The following is a 21,669-nucleotide window of genomic DNA, read 5'->3' on the forward strand; positions in this document are numbered from 1 at the left end:
ACCATAGGTAAAATAGACCGTGTTTTGTTGTCAGTCTCAAGTACCTGTCATGTTGGCAGCTGATGAAGAGCGAATGGATGCTGTATTTAGTCTCCAGCCTTGTCATATAGTCCAGCCTTGGGTGGCACACTTGTGGTTGATAGCCTGAACAATGCTGACAATCGGACAAATTGTACACATTATGACCACTCATTTTACTTGACTCCTGCACCAAGATCAGTGATTTTCCACCTTCAGCATATGAAGAAAGTCTCACAATGTACAGATAACCTGCTTTATTTTTGCGAAAAATGCAGAAGTGATTTGAATGAGGTATGAAATATTCAAAGGAAATAAGTATGTACACATATTTTGCATAGTCATAGTGAACGGTCTCTTTCATTGGTACCTTTAAGGGTCCCTTATTCTAATGTACAAGAAATTATTCAGTGAGTAGCATATATTTTGTCAACCTTGCTTCTAAAGTTTTCAGGCAAAGGAAACAAAAACTGCAAGTTCTTTTTACATGACTAATTGTACGACTAATGGTGAAGTATTTATGTTTGAAGGTATTTGTGTGGTACTGCGTGTTAAGGGACTAAACTAAGGAAAAAGACTATTTGACTTCCGATTCCATATAAAAACAATGTATCTGCAGTAATATTGCTATGACAGTGGTGATAATTAGAATCTCATGATATCTTCCTTTGATGTCTTTCAATGACTGACATGCAATAGAGAATGTCAGCGCTACTGGAATTAATTTGTTTTCCAAATGTGAAATCCATGTGATGTCTTGAACAATAGTGATTTCATGAGTTGACTTGCAATAATAATGGCCATGTACAACTGAGCTGAGCTTCCAAATCAAACGTTCTGACTCCAGAAAAGTCAACCCCGGCTCCAAGCCAACATATACAAAGTTTACATGGGTGAGCTATCTTATAGCTTATATCTTAATGGCTGATCTTGTGTAAGCATAAGTACTCTCTATGGAGATATGATAATGCAATACATAGTTGAATAAAAAAAATAAAATTTTCATACAACAATGAGCTGTGAAGTCTAGTCCTGACTGACCAGTGGTTGCATGAGGAATGATGGGCCATCTGTCCACATTATACACTTTTGTTGTCTCTTCCAACAAGCATTGGGTACTGGGGACCTGCTCTATCGAAGTATCCCCACCGCAAGCATATGTCAGAGAGATGGTTTTCTCTGATGGTCACCCATGCCAGGTTGACTGACCAATTCACAGTTGAAACGCCATCAACATGTAGTTTGGGTCCTGTAACTACAGAATCTAGACATGAAGTAACTTGGTAGCCTCAGTGCAGTGACAAATGCAATGTTAATGTACAGTATGAATGATGGCTACATCCATAACTATAGTAACAAGTGAACATCACCATATTATGCATGTTTAAGTGAGATACAGTCTCTTCAGTGACACAAAGTAACATGACAATACATAAAAAAGGATAACGTGACACCTTTCATCATTAAACCAGGTAACATGGTACATTCTTAAGCCATGTAACATGATACATAATCAAAAAAGGTAACATTGTACATCGTTAAGTCACGAAACATGGTACAACATTAAACTAGGTAACATGAAACATCATTGAACAGGGTAACATCATTAAACGAGGTAACATAATTAAACTAGGTAACATCATTATTTTGTTTGTTGTTTAACGCCACACTCATTTGACAAGGTAACATGGAACATCATTAAACCAGGTAACATAAGACAATGTATTAATAAATTGGTTAGCATGACCTAACAGTAAATCAGGAAGTATCACAATTACACCAGTGTTCTTGTGGTAGAGTGTCTGCCTGGAGAGTGGAAAGTCAGGGGTCCGATCCCCTGCCTAGTCATACCAAAAGATGTAAAAAAGATTTTCTCCTTGTTACCCTGTCTGGCATTAGGGGGCTAAAACAATGAGTCTCAAGAGTCAGTATTCTGTATCTCAGTGGGGTGTTCATGTCAGACTAAGGCATGGTATCTCACTCTAAAATTGGCATTAGTCCAGACTAGTGCAAGCAGCGGCAGCCACACCCACAGCTACTCACACCACACACTCGCATGTCACTGTTAGTGCAATAATCTTGGACACGACATTAAACCCCTTGTTCACATCACCTCACAATGACACCAGGTGATACGAGTTAACATTTCACCAATTTAAGGAATTTCCAAGTAGATATTTGGAGACATAATTCAACATGAATGTGGCCTGAAATGACTTATCTCCCCTTATGTGCAAGAAACGTGTACTACAGGGAATATTTCTACAGTCTGGAAAAATAACACTTCTGACATTTAAAAAATAATGTACCGAATAACAATATACATGATGTGCAAACATTTAATACTGAGGCCTTTCTTAACAATTTGGTTTACAGATTAAAAAACAACATAAAAGAATGTTTTGTGCCGACCTATGTTTTGATGGAGGGACCTTATTGGTGGAAAATCACATTTTGACTTCTTAACATATTAAAAAACTACAGCATCTTAGGCCCATAAAAATACAATTCATAAGCTTCAATTAATATATATTACAGAGATATATGGCATCAAATATTTGTCCCATTTTCAGACTTATCGTACTTATAACTGTTTATGCAATAACTGCAAGTTTTTTTAAGATTAATTGAATATAGACATGTATGCTGACATTGTTTTGAAATAATGTTTTTATTACGTTGAAAAATAAGATGCTTTTATAAGTCCGTACGCAATTCTTTACAGAATTATGTTGACGTCAAACGTCCCTCTTTATGACATCGGGCGGTCGGGCAGCCTCTTGGTTAAAGCGTTCTCTCATCAAGCCGAAGACCCTGGTTCGATTCCCAACATCGGTACAATGTGTGAAGCCCATTTCTGGTGTCCCCCGTCGTGATAGCTAGAATATTGCTAAAAGCGGGGTAAAACCAAACTCACTCACTCTCTATGACATCACAGCACTATTGTATCCTGGCACCCACAAGGTCCCTTTTCTACTGGTTGTCAGTCAGCAGGAAAGTTGTTATATTTTTTCAAAATGTTCATTTTATTAATTTTTTTCAGCACGTCTGTAAACTAAGTATTTAAAAAAATCAATGCCTTGTGACAAGATATTTTCCTTTTTCATACAAACCGGGACATGTTTTAAGCACAACATGAAGCTCTGTTAATGCTAATTTGTGAATAAGTACAAAATGCATAATAACAACATTTATAAATGGGTGTCTGCAATATCTATTCTTTTTGTTTCGTACCGCTCAAGTCTGTCTGACTGAATAGACAAATTGTCTGCACCATGTGACACCTCACTAGGGGCAAAACTCCCCCCTGCTTTCAAAGCATATAACAACTCGTCAAAGTCGCGATCTTCCATGTCGCTGTGAGATGGGCCGCTGATGATGGACACAGGAGGGTTGATGTAAACTTGAGATGGAAGAGCTCTCTTCACAGTCATCTGACTTCTTGGACCAATGGAATCACGCTCCCATGCCTGAAATATAGTGTTTGGTACATGATGGAATAGTATAAGAAAGAGCTTAGTTCAGCTAAATCATTTTCAGTTTTACAAGTAGTCTCCATCATTCAATCACATGCTGTCTTATGTTTTTACTGTTTTGAAAACAGAGAACCAAGACGGCATGGGGTGATACTTGTTGTTTCCCTGCCTGGCGCTCAGCATTAGGGGGACAAAACAAGGACTGGTCAGCTCGGAGTCAGTGTACTCTGTCTGAGTGGCCTATCCATGTTAAACTGTGGCATTGGTGTTAGAATAGACAGAGACAGATTCTTGATACACACTTGTATTTACCAGCAAACCCATGATACACATCATGCACTTGTACATGTCGTTACTAACTGCCAGTCTGAAGGGAACCAAAATGGCTGCTGTAAAGTCAGTCCCAAAACATGTTTCGTATCTGAGGGCAATTTCTTATTCAGAGGAAGTTTGTATCCACATGTTATTAGGTATCTCAGAAAATGATTTAGCAGGAGGAAGAGTATTCACTGTCACTTGTTTGTAAACATAATGGTCAGTTGGTTGCAAATTCAAGCATGGTTGTGGCCTTCTATCACAGTGAGGAGTTTTGACTGGTGGCAGCGATAGTAAAGAGGGCTCCATGAATGGGCTATCGCTGTGAGGAGCTTGCCTACCTCAGGTAGAAGGGAGGTAACCCTACTCCCACCTACCTCACAAGCTCCTCACAATTATCGAAATTATCGCTGCGGCCAGTCAAAACTCCCTACAGTGATAGATGACCACAGCCATACTTGGAGTTGAACTTGCAACCAAATGACCGTTATGTTTACAAACAAGTGACGACTGTAGTAATGTTTATGCTTTTGTTCATGTGAATGCAATCATAGTGAATTTTGAAAAGGTGTATGACTGCCCATATTTCTCAGATGAATTTATCTTTTTGTTTGTTTGATCAAATTGGTTCGAGATTGTAGACAAACTGAAAATCAACCAACTTCCCCCTTACATTCTTACTATATCAATTACATTATAGTTGTAGTAAAACAGAAATTCAAAGTGACAAAGAAAGAAAATAATTAAGCAGGGGTAAGAGTATAATAATATAAGAGTCATGGCAGTCATTACTTAACATAACAGTCAGTCAGCTTCGAGTTCAACTCCAAGCATTGCTGTAGCCACCTATCATAATGGGGAGCGTTGATGGTGGCAGTGATAGTACAGAGAGCACCGTGAACAGGATATCACTGTGAGGAGCTTGCCTACCTCATGTAGAAGGGAGATAACCCTACCACCACCTACCTCATGTAGAAGGGATATAACCCTACCACAACCTCCCTCATGTTGAAGGGAGATAACCCTACCACAACCTCCCTCATGTAGAAGGGAGATAACACTACCACAACCTACCTCATGTAGAAGGGAGATAACCCTACCACCACCTACCTCATGTAGAAGGGAGATAACCCTACCACAACCTACCTCACAAGCTCCTCACAGCGATAGTACGTTCCCGGAGCTCTCTATACTATCGCTGCCACCAGTCAAAACTCCCCACTGTGAATAGGTGGCCACAACCATGCTTGGAGTTGAACTCGCAACCGAATGACCGTTATGTTTACAAACAAGTGACGACTGTCGTGACGCCGAATACACTTATCGCTGCTAAATTACTTTCTTCGTTTGTCAATTTGAATTTCTGTTTCATTAAAACTATCGTGTTATTGATATAGTAAGAATGTAAGGGAGAAGTTGGTTGATTTTCCGTTAGTCTGCAATCTCGAACCAATCTGATTATCAAAACAACAAAGTAAATTCATCTGGAAAACATGGTCAGTCGTAAACCTTTTCAAATTGAAATATGATGGCATTCCCAGAGACATAAACAAAAGTATAAACGTTACTACATATGGGGTTGGAGGGCAAATTTCAAGATTCTTGAAATGGCCACGCCCACACTGGTGGCAGCGATGTTACCGAGAGTGTAACGAAGGTGTCACACGCTGGGAAGGAGCTTGCCTACCTCATGTAGAAGGGAGATAACCCTACCACCACCTACCTCATGTAGAAGGGAGATAACCCTACCACAACCTACCTCATGTAGAAGGGAGATAACACTACAACAACCTACCTCATGTAGAAGGGAGATAACCCTACCACCACCTACCTCATGTAGAAGGGAGATAACCCTACCACAACCTACCTCATGTAGAAGGGAGATAACACTACCACAACCTACCTCATGTAGAAGGGAGATAACACTACAACAACCTACCTCATGTAGAAGGGAGATAACCCTACTACCACCTACCTCATGTAGATGGGAGATAACCCTACCACCACCTACCTCATGTAGAAGGGAGATAACCCTACCACAACCTACCTCATGTAGAAGGGAGATAACCCTACCACCCCCTACCTCATGTAGAAGGGAGATAACCCTACCACAACCTACCTCATGTAGAAGGGAGATAACCCTACCACAACCTACCTCATGTAGAAGGGAGATAACCCTACCACCACCTACCTCATGTAGAAGGGAGATAACCCTACCACAACCTACCTCATGTAGAAGGGAGGCCCTTGAGCCCTTGAAGCTGGCTGGCCCTGGTGAAGGCTGATAGTGGTAGTGTGGTACAGCCGATGGATGGATGGAGTCGAAGTCATTGATGCTGACGGCATAGCTGGCCTTGTGTGTGCTGTAGTAGGGCATGCAGGGGTTGCGGAGGATTCCATAGACGATGAAGGCGAACAAACCCTAGAGGCAGATAAATCATAGTGAGTAAGTGAGTGAGTTGGGTTTAACGCTGCATGAACAGTATTCCAGTTGTATTCCAGTCAATTTAATGTGGAAAGAAAGTGATGCAGGTCTCACACGTTTACCAATTCGGCGAAAACCATGAGTACAGGTTTGGTGCTGAGAGACCTAGAAACATAATTGCGATGAACCTAGAGTCGAACACAATCATAGGTTTCAGCGCAGCGCTTTAGATGACTTGGCCACCCGTGTCCCCGAATTATAGACTGTAGTCACAGCACAACAAGGTAATATTCTAGTAAATAATGAAAGTTGACCCATTTAAATGTTTCTTGAAAATCCAGAAATTAATTTCAGTTTAACGTAAATATTAGTTAATATTTACTTCCTTTATCATACATCCATTTTATTTGATCTTGAATGTAGCCAGATATTTTAGACTCTTTTGCTATTTCTACAAGAACCATTTGTCATACAAGTGCCATGTTTGTAAAGCACATCTCGTTGATTATGTTACATGCACATTAGGTTTGTATTTGGCTGGATAAAGCAATTGCTTTTCAGTTTGATTTTTTTAAAATGAACTTTAAAAAATATTGCCTCACCAATATGACAATAAACACACAGAACAGGACAATGAGCCACAGCTGGCCGTACACCATGTGTAGCCCGGCCCACAACCAGGCAAACGCCAGCAAGCCCCACACCAGCAGCAGCAGCTTGATCTCTGCAAGCAAACACAGGAATGTTAGTCACACACACTAGTGCATGTATGTAATCCCATCTTGGGCCTGCCCTACTGTACCCCTTTCTAAGAATCACTCTGCTGTAATCTCCTCCAACACCCAGCCTGATGTAAGGCCCTCTAGGACTCACCCATCTGTACCCCTCTAGGACCCAGTCTGTTGTAACACCCTCTAGGACTCACCCATCTGTACCCCTCTAGGACCCAGTCTGTTGTAACGATCTCTAGGACCCAGCCTGATGTAATGCCCTCTAGGACCTAGCCTGTTGTAATGCCCTCTAGGACCCAGTCTGTTGTAACGCCCTCTAGGACTCACCAATCTGTACCCCTCTAGGACCGAGTCTGTTGTAACGCCCTCTAGGACACCGATCTGTACCCCTCTAGGACCCTGCCTGTTGTAATGCCCTCTAGGACCCCGTCTGTTGTAACGCCCTCTAGGACTCACCAATCTGTACCCCTCTAGGACCCAGTCTGTTGTAACGCCCTCTAGGACTCACCAATCTGTACCCCTCTAGGACCCCGTCTGTTGTAACGCCCTCTAGGACTCACCAATCTGTACCCCTCTAGGACCCTGCCTGTTGTAACACCCTCAAGGACTCACCCATCCTGTTGTATCTGCCCCTGTAGATGTCATCATAGGACTCCCACTGCCCAGACATCTGGAAGGCCTTGATGAAGACCACGCACACCACGAGAAGGATGATCAGTACTGGCACAATGACTCCACCCAGCGCTGCGTACGGATTGGTGATGAAGCACCTGTAAAATCACCAATACAGTTGAGTCATTCCATCCGATTGTGCCTATATTACCCTTTACTGTGAAAACACATAACTATACAGCACTTGACTTCAGAAAGAGCTACACTATTTAGTTAATATACACTTCAACATAGTCTTACTATTAAATAACGGAACTATAAAGTATTATATAAACTGCTACTCACATTTCACTGTTATTGTTAACATCTCCGTATATGAAGTCCACAGGAAGTGTGTACACATACTTATACAGGTTGAACACCACTGCATAGAAAATTCCTACTACCAACAAGGGCAGCCCTGAAACAAAGACAGCCTGAATCAATGCTGTGTTCAAGTATCAATAATAACAATCTGATCAATGCTGTGTTCAAGTATCAATAATAACAATCTGATCAATGCTGTGATCAAGTATCAATAATAACAATCTGATCAATGCTGTGTTCAAGTATCAATAATAACACCCTGATCAATGCTGTGTTCAAGTATCAATAATAACAATCTGATCGATGCTGTGTTCAAGTAACAATAATAACAATCTGATCAATGCTGTGTTCAAGTATCAATAATAACAATCTGATCAATGCTGTGTTTAAGTACCAATAATAACAATCTGATCAATGCTGTGTTCAAGTATCAATAATAACAATCTGATCAATGCTGTGTTCAAGTATCAATAATAACAATCTGATCAGTGCTGTGTTCAAGTATCAATAATAACAATCTGATCAATGCTGTGTTCAAGTATCAATAATAACAATCTGATTGATGCTGTTCAAGTATCAATAATAACAATCTGATCAATGCTGTGTTCAAGTATCAATAATAACAATCTGATCAATGCTGTGTTCAAGTATCAATAATAACAATCTGATCAATGCTGTGTTCAAGTATCAATAATAACAATCTGATCAATGCTGTGTTCAAGTAACAATAATAACAATCTGATCAATGCTGTGTTCAAGTATCAATAATAACAATCTGATCAATGCTGTGTTTAAGTACCAATAATAACAATCTGATCAATGCTGTGTTCAAGTATCAATAATAACAATCTGATCAATGCTGTGTTCAAGTATCAATAATAACAATCTGATCAATGCTGTGTTCAAGTATCAATAATAACAATCTGATCAATGCTGTGTTCAAGTATCAATAATAACAATCTGATCAATGCTGTGTTCAAGTATCAATAATAACAATCTGATCAATGCTGTGTTCAAGTATCAATAATAACAATCTGATTGATGCTGTTCAAGTATCAATAATAACAATCTGATCAATGCTGTGTTCAAGTATCAATAATAACACCCTGATCAATGCTGTGTTCAAGTATCAATAATAACAATCTGATCAATGCTGTGTTCAAGTATCAATAATAACACCCTGATCAATGCTGTGTTCAAGTATCAATAATAACAATCTGATCGATGCTGTGTTCAAGTATCAATAATAACAATCTGATTGATGCTGTTCAAGTATCAATAATAACAATCTGATCAATGCTGTGTTCAAGTATCAATAATAACACCCTGATCAATGCTGTGTTCAAGTATCAATAATAACAATCTGATCAATGCTGTGTTCAAGTATCAATAATAACAATCTGGATTAATGACACCTTCAAGACATCAATAACTCAGATTGACTTCAAATTTATGGACAAACTGTTCTTAAAAATAAGTCAGAAAGGTTTAACTTGTCCACCTTCACATCATCAGCATATGTTAATTATGTCTTGTAACATATCCCAGTATGACCAGTTTGTTGTTTGTTGTTTATTGTTTAACGCCGCACTCAGCAATATTCCAGCTATATGGCAGCAGTCTGTAAATAATTGAATCTGGACCACATAATCCAGTGATTGATATCATAAGCATCACACTACACAATTAGATTACATGAATAAACCAAGTCGGCGAGCCTGACCCCCCAATCCTGTTAGTCGCCTCTTACGACAAGCATAGTGGCTAATTATGGAAAGCAAGGGTTACTGAAGACCTGTTCTCTACCTGGATCTTCACAGGTCAGAATGACTCAGTACTGATAATAAATGACCGGCTTCCTTTACAAGAGAATGATTGAATGAGTTCATGTTTGCTGTCGCTGCCATAGGCAATACCATATTCGACGTAATAAGCGCCCAGGGCGCTCTCAAATTTTTAAATAGGGGGCTATAATAGGGGAATATTATTTTAGTGAAATAAAACAGAGTTGAAAGATCGTAAGGCTCCACCCAATTGATGACTCACTATAGAGGGGCAAGGATCCATCCCGTTGATGACTCACTATAGAGGGGCAAGGATCCACCCAATTGATGACTCACTATAGAGGGGCAAGGATCCACCCAATTGATGACTCACTATAGAGGGGTAAGGATCCACCCCATTGATGACTCACTATAGAGGGGCAAGGATCCATCCCGTTGATGACTCACTATAGAGGGGCAAGGATCCACCCAATTGATGACTCACTATAGAGGGGCAAGGATCCACCCAATTGATGACTCACTATAGAGGGGTAAGGATCCACCCCATTGATGACTCACTATAGAGGGGCAAGGATCCATCCCGTTGATGACTCACTATAGAGGGGCAAGGATCCATCCCGTTGATGACTCACTATAGTGGGGCAAGGATCCACCCCATTGATGACTCACTATAGTGGGGCAAGGATCCACCCCATTGATGACTCACTATAGAGGGGTAAGGATCCACTCTATTGATTACTCACTAGAGTGGTAAGGATCCACCCCGTTGATAACTCACTATAGAGGGTCAAGGATCCACCCCATTGATGACTCACTACAGAGGGGCAAGGATCCACCCCGTTGATAACTCACTATAGAGGGGCAAGGATCCACCCCATTGATGACTCACTATTGAGGGGCAAGGATCCACCCCGTTGATGACACGCTACAGAGGGGTAAGGATCCACCCCGTTGATAACTCACTATCAGCCAGTCTCACACTGTCACCACTCAATACCAATTATTTGTTGGATCTTAAGACAATCATGGGTCCTGGAGCAGATTAACTTAAGGGAGACAAATTGTCATGATGCTCACTGTTTCAGCTCTTGTCTATTTATAGTGCAGCTACTGATGGAGTAGTCTACAACTCACCCCATCCGAGGAAGAAGAAGAGCACATACTTCCTCTCTGTATGCTCGTCATTCATTACAAGAAGTTTCCACAGGTTCACAGCCTGAAATAAAATCAGTTGGCAAATCATGTTTACTACAAAAACAAACACACATACAATAGTGTATTCTGCCATTGCAGTTAATCAGATCCTGATACACCTGTAGCTAACGAGATTCTTACCAGTGTGATGATCCAGGGGAACTGAGAAAGTATGCAAGAACACCCCACCTGTAGCTAACGAGATTCTTACCAGTGTGATGATCCAGGGGAACTGAGAAAGTATGCAAGAACACCCCACCTGTAGCTAACGAGATTCTTACCAGTGTCATGATCCAGTTGAACTGAGAAAGTATGCAAGAACACCCCACCTGTACCTAACGAGATTCTTACCAGTGTCATGATCCAAAGGGAACTGAGAAAGTATGCAAGAACACCCCACCTGTAGCTAACGAGATTCTTACCAGTGTCATGATCCAGGTGAACTGAGAAAGTATGCAAGAACACCCCACCTGTAGCTAACGAGATTCTTACCAGTGTCATGATCCAGGTGAACTGACAAAGTATGCAAGAACACCCCACCTGTACCTAACGAGATTCTTACCAGTGTCATGATCCAGGTGAACTGTGCCACAAAGAAGTAATGCAGGAACAGCCCCATGATGATACACCTGTAGTTGTTGTCGGTGGTCGAGGTCACAATGATGAGCTGACTTTTACTCAGGTAGGCCGACAGCACCATGCACAGCTGTGGAGGAAACAGGACATGCTAAGGTACACACAGGACTTTACAACAAATAGGATCACAAGCTGGACATGGAATAGACTCACATATACAGCAGGCTGCCGTTGTACAAAACAACCTTAAGGCTACCATGATCGTAAGTGTATGTTAAAGTAGGGGAGTTGCCATCACCTGAGCGCTAAGATGATCGTAAGTGTATGTTAAAGTACAGGAGTTGCCATCACCTGAGTGCTAAGATGATCGTAAGTGTATGTTAAAGTACAGGAGTTGCCATCACCTGAGCGCTAAGATGATCGTAAGTGTATGTTAAAGTACAGGAGTTGCCATCACCTGAGTGCTAAGATGATCGTAAGTGTATGTTAAAGTACAGGAGTTGCCATCACCTGAGTGCTAAGATGATCGTAAGTGTATGTTAAAGTACAGGAGTTGCCATCACCTGAGCGCTAAGATGATCGTAAGTGTATGTTAAAGTACAGGAGTTGCCATCACCTGAGCGCTAAGATGATCGTAAGTGTATGTTAAAGTACAGGAGTTGCCATCACCTGAGTGCTAAGATGATCGTAAGTGTATGTTAAAGTACGAGAGTTGCCATCACCTGAGCGCTAAGATGATCGTAAGTGTATGTTAAAGTACGGGAGTTGCCATCACCTGAGCGCTAAGATGATCGTAAGTGTATGTTAAAGTACGAGAGTTGCCATCACCTGAGCGCTAAGATGATCGTAAGTGTATGTTAAAGTACAGGAGTTGCCATCACCTGAGCGCTAAGATGATCGTAAGTGTATGTTAAAGTACGGGAGTTGCCATCACCTGAGCGCTAAGATCCCTTTGTACAGTGGTCTCCAATCTGTGGTGGGCTCTCTAATTTGTGACAGAAATTGACAATTCTATAGTCCCATGACATCTTGTCTGTTATAAGTACCATTCTCATGATGTCATTTCTGCCATGACATCTTGTCTGATATAAGTACCATGCTCATGACGTCATTCCTGCCATGACATCAAGTCAATGTGATGACCTCTAGGGAGGCTGATCAGTTTTGGTGCTCATTTTTCGGGGTCCCCCATTCCCCAAACACAGGATGCAGGTATTGTATCCTCAGTTATACCTGTGAAACTTTACACCTAGCACAGTTTGAAAATGCCAGGTATATCAATTTGTAATTGGGAATACAGTTTACTATGAGTTCAACAATTATCCATAAACTCTTGCCAAACAGAAAATGATACAATGAGTTGGTTTAATGCTGTTTTGAACAGTACTTCAGTTACATTGAAGGTTTGGCCAATGCAACACTAATCATGGAAGTTACCACCCTGGTGAAACCCACAAGCACAGGTCTTAAATGATCATGATCAGGGCAAACGGGGATATGAACCCATTGTCAGCATATTCTGACATGGCCAAGGGATGCAACTCTGCACAGTGAACTGTGATGCCATAGACTACTGAGTCCTGGTGCCATGAGGTGTTACAGACAAATCTTAACAAGTAAGTTGAGCTTTGTGCACTCTCAGGAATATGGTTTCCAATTTCAAGGATTTGACAACAGGGAAATTTATTTTGTGCGGAATCCAACCCAGGACATCATCATGAATGTCCTATCTGATGGAATACTGTCTTCCATCCTTACCTGAGTTGCAAAGGCAGCAAACAGAAGATGCATGAAGAGACTGGCGGATATCATGGGTTGTGTGAAGCAGACGTGATGGAGGATGATCACAATCAGAAGACAAGCCTGCAACATAAAGGAAGACGTGAGGGGAAATGAGGTTGAACGTTATGTCCAAGATTATTGCACTTATATAGCGATAAGCATGCATGTGTGTGTGTTGCTGCTTGTACTAGTCCGGACTGATGCCTATTTTATAGTTCAAGCCCACTGAGATACCATGCTGCAGTTTAACATGAATACCCCACTCAGACACAGTATACTGACTGAGCAGTCCAGTCCTAGTTTTAGCCCCTTAATGCTGAGCGGCAGACAGAGCAACAAGTACCATCTTTTAACATCTTTTGGAATGACGTGGCAGGGGATCGAACCCCGAACCTTCCACTCTCTGGGTGGATGCTCTACCACTATGTCATGGAGGCGGTCACATAAAGGAAGCCATTGACAGACAGACACATAGGCATTCAGTCACATACACAGACAGACATAGGCATTCAGTCACATACACAGACAGACACATAGGCATTCACTTACATACATACACAGACAGACATAGGCATTCAGTCACATACACAGACACACATAGGCATTCAGTCACATACACAGACAGACACATAGGCATTCACTTACATACATACACAGACAGACATAGGCATTCAGTCACATACACAGACACACATAGGCATTCAGTCACATACACAGACAGACACATAGGCATTCACTTACATACATACACAGACAGACATAGGCATTCAGTCACATACACAGACAGACAGACATAGGCATTCAGTCACATACACAGACACACATAGGCATTCAGTCACATACACAGACAGACACATAGGCATTCACTTACATACATACACAGACAGACATAGGCATTCAGTCACATACACAGACACACATAGGCATTCAGTCACATACACAGACAGACACATAGGCATTCACTTACATACATACACAGACAGACATAGGCATTCAGTCACATACACAGACAGACAGACATAGGCATTCAGTCACATACACAGACACACATAGGCATTCAGTCACATACACAGACAGACATAGGCATTCAGTCACATACACAGACAGACATAGGCATTCAGTCACATACACAGACAGACACATAGGCATTCAGTCACATATACAGACAGACATAGGCATTCAGTCACATACACAGATAGACATAGGCATTCAGTCACATACACAGACAGACATAGGCATTCAGTCACATACACAGACAGACATAGGCATTCAGTCACATACACAGACAGACACATAGGCATTCAGTCACATATACAGACAGACATAGGCATTCAGTCACATATACAGACAGACATAGGCATTCAGTCACATACACAGACAGACATAGGCATTCAGTCACATACACAGACAGACATAGGCATTCAGTCACATACACAGACACACATAGGCATTCAGTCACATACACAGACACACATAGGCATTCAGTCACATACACAGACACACATAGGCATTCAGTCACATACACAGACACACATAGGCATTCAGTCACATACACAGACAGACATAGGCATTCAGTCACATACACAGACAGACATAGGCATTCAGTCACATACAAAGACACACATAGGCATTCAGTCACATACACAGACAGACACAGGCATTCAGTCACATACACAGACAGACACAGGCATTCAGTCACATACACAGACAGACATAGGCATTCAGTCACATACACAGACAGACAGACATAGGCATTCAGTCACATACACAGACAGACAGACATAGGCATTCAGTCACATACACAGACAGACATAGGCATTCAGTCACATACAAAGACACACATAGGCATTCAGTCACATACACAGACAGACATAGGCATTCAGTCACATACACAGACAGACATAGGCATTCAGTCACATACACAGACAGACATAGGCATTCAGTCACATACACAGACAGACATAGGCATTCAGTCACATACACAGACAGACATAGGCATTCAGTCACATACACAGACACACATAGGCATTCAGTCACATACACAGACAGACAAAGGCATTCAGTCACATACACAGAAATCGAGAGTCACCCTACTGAGAGGCCAGACAGGCCTATATGACTGTATCTCAGCCTATACGACTGTCTTACACAGAGGTCCACCCTACAAAGGGGGCTAACTGTATCTCAGCCTATATGACGGTCTTACACAGAGGTCCACCCTACAAGGGGGGCTAAGTGTATCTCAGCCTATACGACGGTCTTACACAGAGGTCCACCCTACAAAGTGGGCTAACTGTATCTCAGCCAGTCCAGGTCATCAGGAGTCAGTGATGAAGCTTCTTTGATCTACTCATCATACGTACTTCAGACAGCCAATTCAAGACTTTAAATACATAATAACAAATGGATGTCCCTTGATTTGTTTTCAGTGTGTTACAGGATTATTTCTGTACCTACCGGCCACATGAAGGAAGTGTACCTACCATACAGACTGCACAGCAGATGTAGAACCACAGCTCATAGTACACCAGTCCAGGGTCCATCGTCTTGGCGATCACAGAGTAGCTGGTCATGTGATTACACGAACACCCCACAAAGTCTTCGTCTCCCAGAGTAACAGCATTGGTCACCTTGCATACATCTGTGGGATTTGTCCACTTGGTTGCACTCTCATCAAAATACACACACCTGCAGTAGTGAGTGAGTGAGTGAGTTGGGTTTAACACCGCTTTTAACAGTATTACAGTTATATCACGGCGTGTCAGCTTAATGTGGGAGGAAAGCCCGAAGTGATGCAGGTTTCAGACGTTTACCACTTCGGTGAAACCCACAAGCACACACCTGCAGTAAGTCAATGTGACGGTTACATGTTACTCCCAGATCATCATTCTACAGCTATAGTGCAACTCTACCAGATCATTCTGAAGCTATAGTGCAACTCTACCAGATCATTCTGCAGCAATAGTGCAACTCTACCAGATCATTCTGCAGCAATAATGCAACTCTACCAGATCATTCTGCAGCTATAATGCAACTCTACCAGATCATTCTGCAGCTATAGTGCAACTCTACCAGATCATTCTGCAGCTATAGTGCAACTCTACCAGATCATTCTGCAGCTATAGAGCAACTCTACCAGATCATTCTGCAGCTATAGTGCAACTCTACAAATCATTCTGCAGCAATAATGCAACTCTATAAATCATTCAGCAGCTATAGTGCAAATCTTCCAAATCATTCTACGGCTATAGTGCAACTCTACCAGATCATTCTGCAGCAATAATGCAGCTCTATAAATCATTTCGCAGCTATAGTGCAACTCTACCAGATGCAACAAAAGAGTGGACTGATCTGGAATGACTTACTCTGCTGTTGATGTGGACACTCGCCGGTCGGGACTGTGGATCTTGAATGTGACTGGATCTTCTGAATATCCTGATGACTGACCCTTGATTCCTATTGATATGATCTGCGAAGAATGAGCAAATTAATTTTATGAGTCAGATTGGTGGATCTGCCTCATGTTCAGTGCCTGATAGTTGATATCTAGTCCCAGGTCTTGTTTTAGGGTGTGGTCATGTATTATAGGGGAGGGACAAGCCCTTTGAGATTCAGGGGGGAGGATAACAGCCCTTTTTGAACCCAGTGGAAATGCATAATTTTACAGTTTGGAAAACTCTGCAATAGTGGCATAAAGTTGGTTAGACATATTCTTATGACAACTAGCCAGTATCCTTCCTACACTTGTAAGTTTTGTACTTCTGGCATGTTCAAGTACACAAGCATGGAGAAAAGGTGCGAAAGGGGAGAGAAAATCAAAGAATGAGCAAGTCCAATATCCAAGATGAATGCTTCGCCATGTTTGTACTGTTCTTATCTACATAATCAGCCCCATATAACTAAATCAGCTTGCATTAAAGACTTTCTCATGTTCAAATATACAAGAAATGCTTTCTGAAAACCTCTAAAATCAACCTTTCGAACATATTTTAGCCTCACACGTATATTTAGAGATGTTATTTGTCACAACCAAGCATGAGTTGAACTGAACTAGGTCTTGGTCACTCATGTGAACATGTCTGTTTCAACAACTTTCCAAGTTTTGTAATTTCTTAAATGGTGCAGACCCTGTGGCCCAAAATGATTACTGCAAAATACTGCAATGCCCAGATGAATCCTTCTCTTTTACAAAAAGTTAGGGATCTCAACCGTATGACAAATTGTGACAGCTTCCGTTGCTGTTCAGTGGTTGATGGTGGAGGGTTTTCTGGAGATCTCAACTGAATGACAAATTATGACAATTATGACAAATTATGTCAGCTTACCTTGCCGTTCAGTAATGCTTGAGGGTTTTCTGTTTGGTACCAAAGGTCGCTGTTATATTCTATGAAGTGGACATCCTTACACTGGAAATAGACACATACAGGTAAATGCCTTGGGTTTTGTTAGTTTTTTCATTGTTATATCTTTATGCAAAGAAGTCATTTTCCTCTGCCATGTTCATGAATATTACTGAGTTAATAAACAAACAAACAAACATATATGAAACCAGCCAGAAGTTAAACATCAATATGCATTCAACAAAATAATATAGTAGTGAGTGAGTGAGTGAGTATGGTTTTATGCCGCCTTTAGCAATATTCAAGCAATATCAAGGCGGGGGACACCAGAAATGGGCTTCACATATTGAACCCATGTCGGGAATAGAACCCGGGTCTTCAGCGTGACGAGCGAACGCTTTAACCTCTAGGCTCCCCGATCGCCCCTAATAATATAGAATGCAGGCCTCCCAATGAAAACCAGCAGAGAGCAACAACATTAAGGAATGATAGTCACACAAATTACATACAAGACAATATGCCCATTAGTTTGCATCATAATGATAAGAACACGGCACAGTTCCAATGGACAAATCAGCAAAATGAGTACATGCACACTGACTTAGTTGCGGTCAGCGTGACATACTGTGTTTGGTTCCATTGAAAATGTAGCAGGAAGTTTTTATTTTTTATTTTGCTTCCTCATCCCCAGACATTGGAAACAATAGATGCTTGTAAGATGTACCTCTGTTCCTGTGGTGGGGACACTGGGTATCTTGTTTGGAAACTTAAATTCATCGCTGCGCCTAAAAAAATAAATACAATGTCATAATTATAATAACAAAAGCTGAGGCCATCTCTTACAGAAGAAATATATATTCATACTCACTATGTATTTTGTGAAAAGATTAATTTAGAGGCAGCAAATTCCATTTGATACCTGATTTTAATCCTGTTTTGATCAATCAGAATCAAGCATTCTTCAATGTCATGACAGAATGGTGTTTATGCATGTCTAATACAAGATAAGTCATCAGTATCTGTTAATGAATTTTAGACCCCAAAAATGGCGAGGCAAAGTTCACCATTTCTGTAAATGTAAATTTTAATTTCAAAATGTCTTTGTACCATGCACGATACAACATACATTATGAAACATGGTACTGTTACTTGAGAATCTGTATTTCTCATTGGTTTATGCATAGACAAGACTACACTACTTACTGCCCTGTAAAGCTGAATCCTTTCAGCGTCTCTATTGGGATTCTCCCGGCCGATATTTTGACGTTGTTGCACTCATGAGACACTCTGTAACAAATAGACCAGGAAATGTCAGAGCACAATCATATCCTAGCACCCGTAACATCCCTTTTCTCCTGGTGATCACATTTGTTTTTAAGGATATTATTATTAAATGACATAACCAAGTTCCATATACAGGATATTTTCAACTATGTGGTGGAAAAACGAGACATACTCACACAGCAGTGAACTTGATGTACAAAAAGCCTAAACAACACCATTTCATACACAATACTTAGTGGTCACAACTGCTGTGGTTCGCAACTGCTGTGGTTCGCAACTGCTGTGGTTCGCAACTGCTGTGGGTCACAACTGCTGTGGGTCACAACTGCTGTGGGTCACAACTACTGTGGGTGGCAACTGCTGTGGGTCACAACTGCTGTGGGTCACAACTGCTGTGGTTCACAACTGCTGTTGTTCACAACTGCTGTGGGTCACAACTGCTGTGGTTCACAACTGCTGTGGGTCACAACTGCTGTGGGTCACAACTGCTGCGGTTAACAACCACTGTCCAATGCCAAATGTATGCCGTCCCCCGAACAGATCTGTACCCTTCTACATATAAGCAGCCAGACACAAACACACTGATTATTGTACCTCAAAACTACAAGAGAGAAGAGACCAGCCTACACATTCATCAATCACCGCAACCTGCTGCCAGACTTGGCCTTGAGAACCTGTCACATGCTTTGTCAATACTATATAAAATCATTGATGTTTAAATGGAGTTCTCACTTCATCATTATTCTGCACGACTTCAGTTTTTATCTAGGGTCCTAAACAAAGTGCCCCTGATATGCAATTTGGGAAAATATCAATTTGTTCAATATTGAGATTTTATAAATAGTTCATTCTTATTTGAAATACAAGTTACCTTTCTACAAAGCCACAGTAATTAGTAATTACAAGATTTGGCAAAAATATAATTCCAATTTAGGAATCTTAAATGACATTTGCTGCAGACATGGGCTCAAATATCGGTCTCTGAGTAGGTCTAGATGAACAAGACAGGAAGCGAGCAGGGCTCCCAACTAAGACTCTAACATTTTTCAAAACATGACAAAAGCAATATTTTCTCAGAAAATCCACTTATCGAGATCAAACTTTGCAGCGCTCCTCTCCTAATGGTATAGAAACTCTACCCCAATTGAAAAAGAATCCATGAAGTAGTTTCTAAGTTATTGGTCGCACAAATGTTGAAGAAAAAACAGTTCAATAAATGATAAAAATTGTTTTCAAAAATACACTTATCAAAATCAAACTTTTCACCTCTTTCATAAGTATGGAAACTGTTCCCTAAATTTTAAAAGACTCAATGAAGTAGTTTTTAAGTTATAGGTCAAACAAATGTGTAAGTAAGGAAATTCAAAGTAAAGAAATTTAAAAAAGCTGCATTTTTTTCACGAAAATCCAAATATTGAAATCAAACTTTGCACTGCACCTCTCCAATAGGTATTAAAAGTGATCACCAAGTTTAAAAAGAATCTATGTAGTAATTATCAAGTCATGGGTCACACAAAAAAATGTCCTCGGAAGAATGGACAGATGGATGGAGGAACAGATGGACAGAATTCCTTGGTATAACTATATAGCCCCGCCCATTTAGGTAGGGGGTATAATTACTGGACTCTTATACTAAGTCAGTCCCGAGTCTGTTAAATATTCATATAACTGACCACCTATTTAACACAAACCAAACATTGATAGAAGATATCTCATGAATGAGTGAGTGTAACACTGTACTTTCATTGTAGAGAAATAGGATTTTCACCCATTTCAGATAATTATACCACCGTATCTTCCTATGTAATGTTTCTGAGTTATACCATGTATACTTCAGAGTCAAATCCAACCAAATTTTCTGAAAATGTAAATTCAGAGACAAAAATATAATTTCCTTTTCAAAACCTTGGTGACACTTTCACTGCTACGGTGCCAGTGATAACATCAACAAAGCACGAGGTATGAGAATGGTGCTATTTGTCCCACTTGAAATTCAGATCTTAATTTCTTTAGAACTTCCAATGAAAACATAAGTTTGAGTAAGTCTGTGTCTGAAGATGAATTTTTTATCACATGTTGGAATGTTGTCATGTACTATGAAAATTGGCTTGGGCCAACCTCGAAAGAACACATTTTATCCTTACCTATTTCTTTACTGTCGTCATAAGTACCTAACATGCCTTTGTTGAATGAACAACGTTTAGTTCTTATTCATTATAAACATATCTGATAACATTCAAAACAATTTCTAAAAATGATCAAAACCCAATTTAATTATGACTGACCATCCATCCCAATTCATGTCATCCAAACGATTACTCTGCTGACACAGAGACGATCTTGTTCCACACTGAACACAAATCATTATGCCTAGTCCGGACTAAGGCTGGGTTTCTAGTGCTATCTCATTGATATACCATGCTGCATGGATACCCCACTTTGACAGAGCATTCTGAGTCGATCAGTCCTTGTTTCATCACCCATATTCTGAGTGCCAGGCAGGGTGACCTCAAGCACCATCTGTTAATGTTTTTTTAGTATGACACAGCCAGTGGATCAAACCACCGACCTTCCACCCTCCGAGCAGATTTCTATTCACTACACCACAGAGGTGGTCTTTAAATGTCCAGAACTGCAATACGTGGGCACCATGCAGACCGTAAAGCATAGCTAGTCCCTCTCTAACCAACTGGATATTGAAAGTACAATCATGATAAGATTTAAGCTTCTTAAAACTAACAACAATACCTAGGGGTGAAACGATAC

The 21,669-nt window shown here is 40.8% G+C and overlaps 1 protein-coding gene across 1 annotated transcript in view; it reads right to left on the bottom strand.

Moving 5' to 3' along the window:
* Nucleotides 1-2,002: 2,002 nt before the first annotated feature.
* Nucleotides 2,003-21,669, bottom strand: part of LOC139471850 (adhesion G-protein coupled receptor V1-like) — a 159,288-nt gene continuing 139,621 nt past the window's right edge. The window contains exons 93-105 of the mRNA XM_071254352.1: nucleotides 18,823-18,906; nucleotides 18,344-18,404; nucleotides 17,605-17,685; nucleotides 16,645-16,748; nucleotides 15,763-15,967; nucleotides 13,256-13,360; nucleotides 11,484-11,627; nucleotides 10,862-10,943; nucleotides 7,923-8,037; nucleotides 7,578-7,735; nucleotides 6,837-6,958; nucleotides 6,037-6,231; nucleotides 2,003-3,488 (exon numbers count right to left, since the gene is read on the bottom strand). Coding sequence (XP_071110453.1) covers nucleotides 3,210-3,488; nucleotides 6,037-6,231; nucleotides 6,837-6,958; nucleotides 7,578-7,735; nucleotides 7,923-8,037; nucleotides 10,862-10,943; nucleotides 11,484-11,627; nucleotides 13,256-13,360; nucleotides 15,763-15,967; nucleotides 16,645-16,748; nucleotides 17,605-17,685; nucleotides 18,344-18,404; nucleotides 18,823-18,906 — 1,735 coding nt within the window. The 3' untranslated portion in view covers nucleotides 2,003-3,209. The remainder of the gene's footprint in view (nucleotides 3,489-6,036; nucleotides 6,232-6,836; nucleotides 6,959-7,577; nucleotides 7,736-7,922; nucleotides 8,038-10,861; nucleotides 10,944-11,483; nucleotides 11,628-13,255; nucleotides 13,361-15,762; nucleotides 15,968-16,644; nucleotides 16,749-17,604; nucleotides 17,686-18,343; nucleotides 18,405-18,822; nucleotides 18,907-21,669) is intronic.

The sequence above is a fragment of the Haliotis cracherodii genome, unplaced genomic scaffold (genome assembly GCF_022045235.1).
Source record: "Haliotis cracherodii isolate W230 unplaced genomic scaffold, xgHalCrac1.p SCAF_1, whole genome shotgun sequence".
NCBI classification, from domain to species: Eukaryota; Metazoa; Mollusca; class Gastropoda; order Lepetellida; family Haliotidae; genus Haliotis; species Haliotis cracherodii.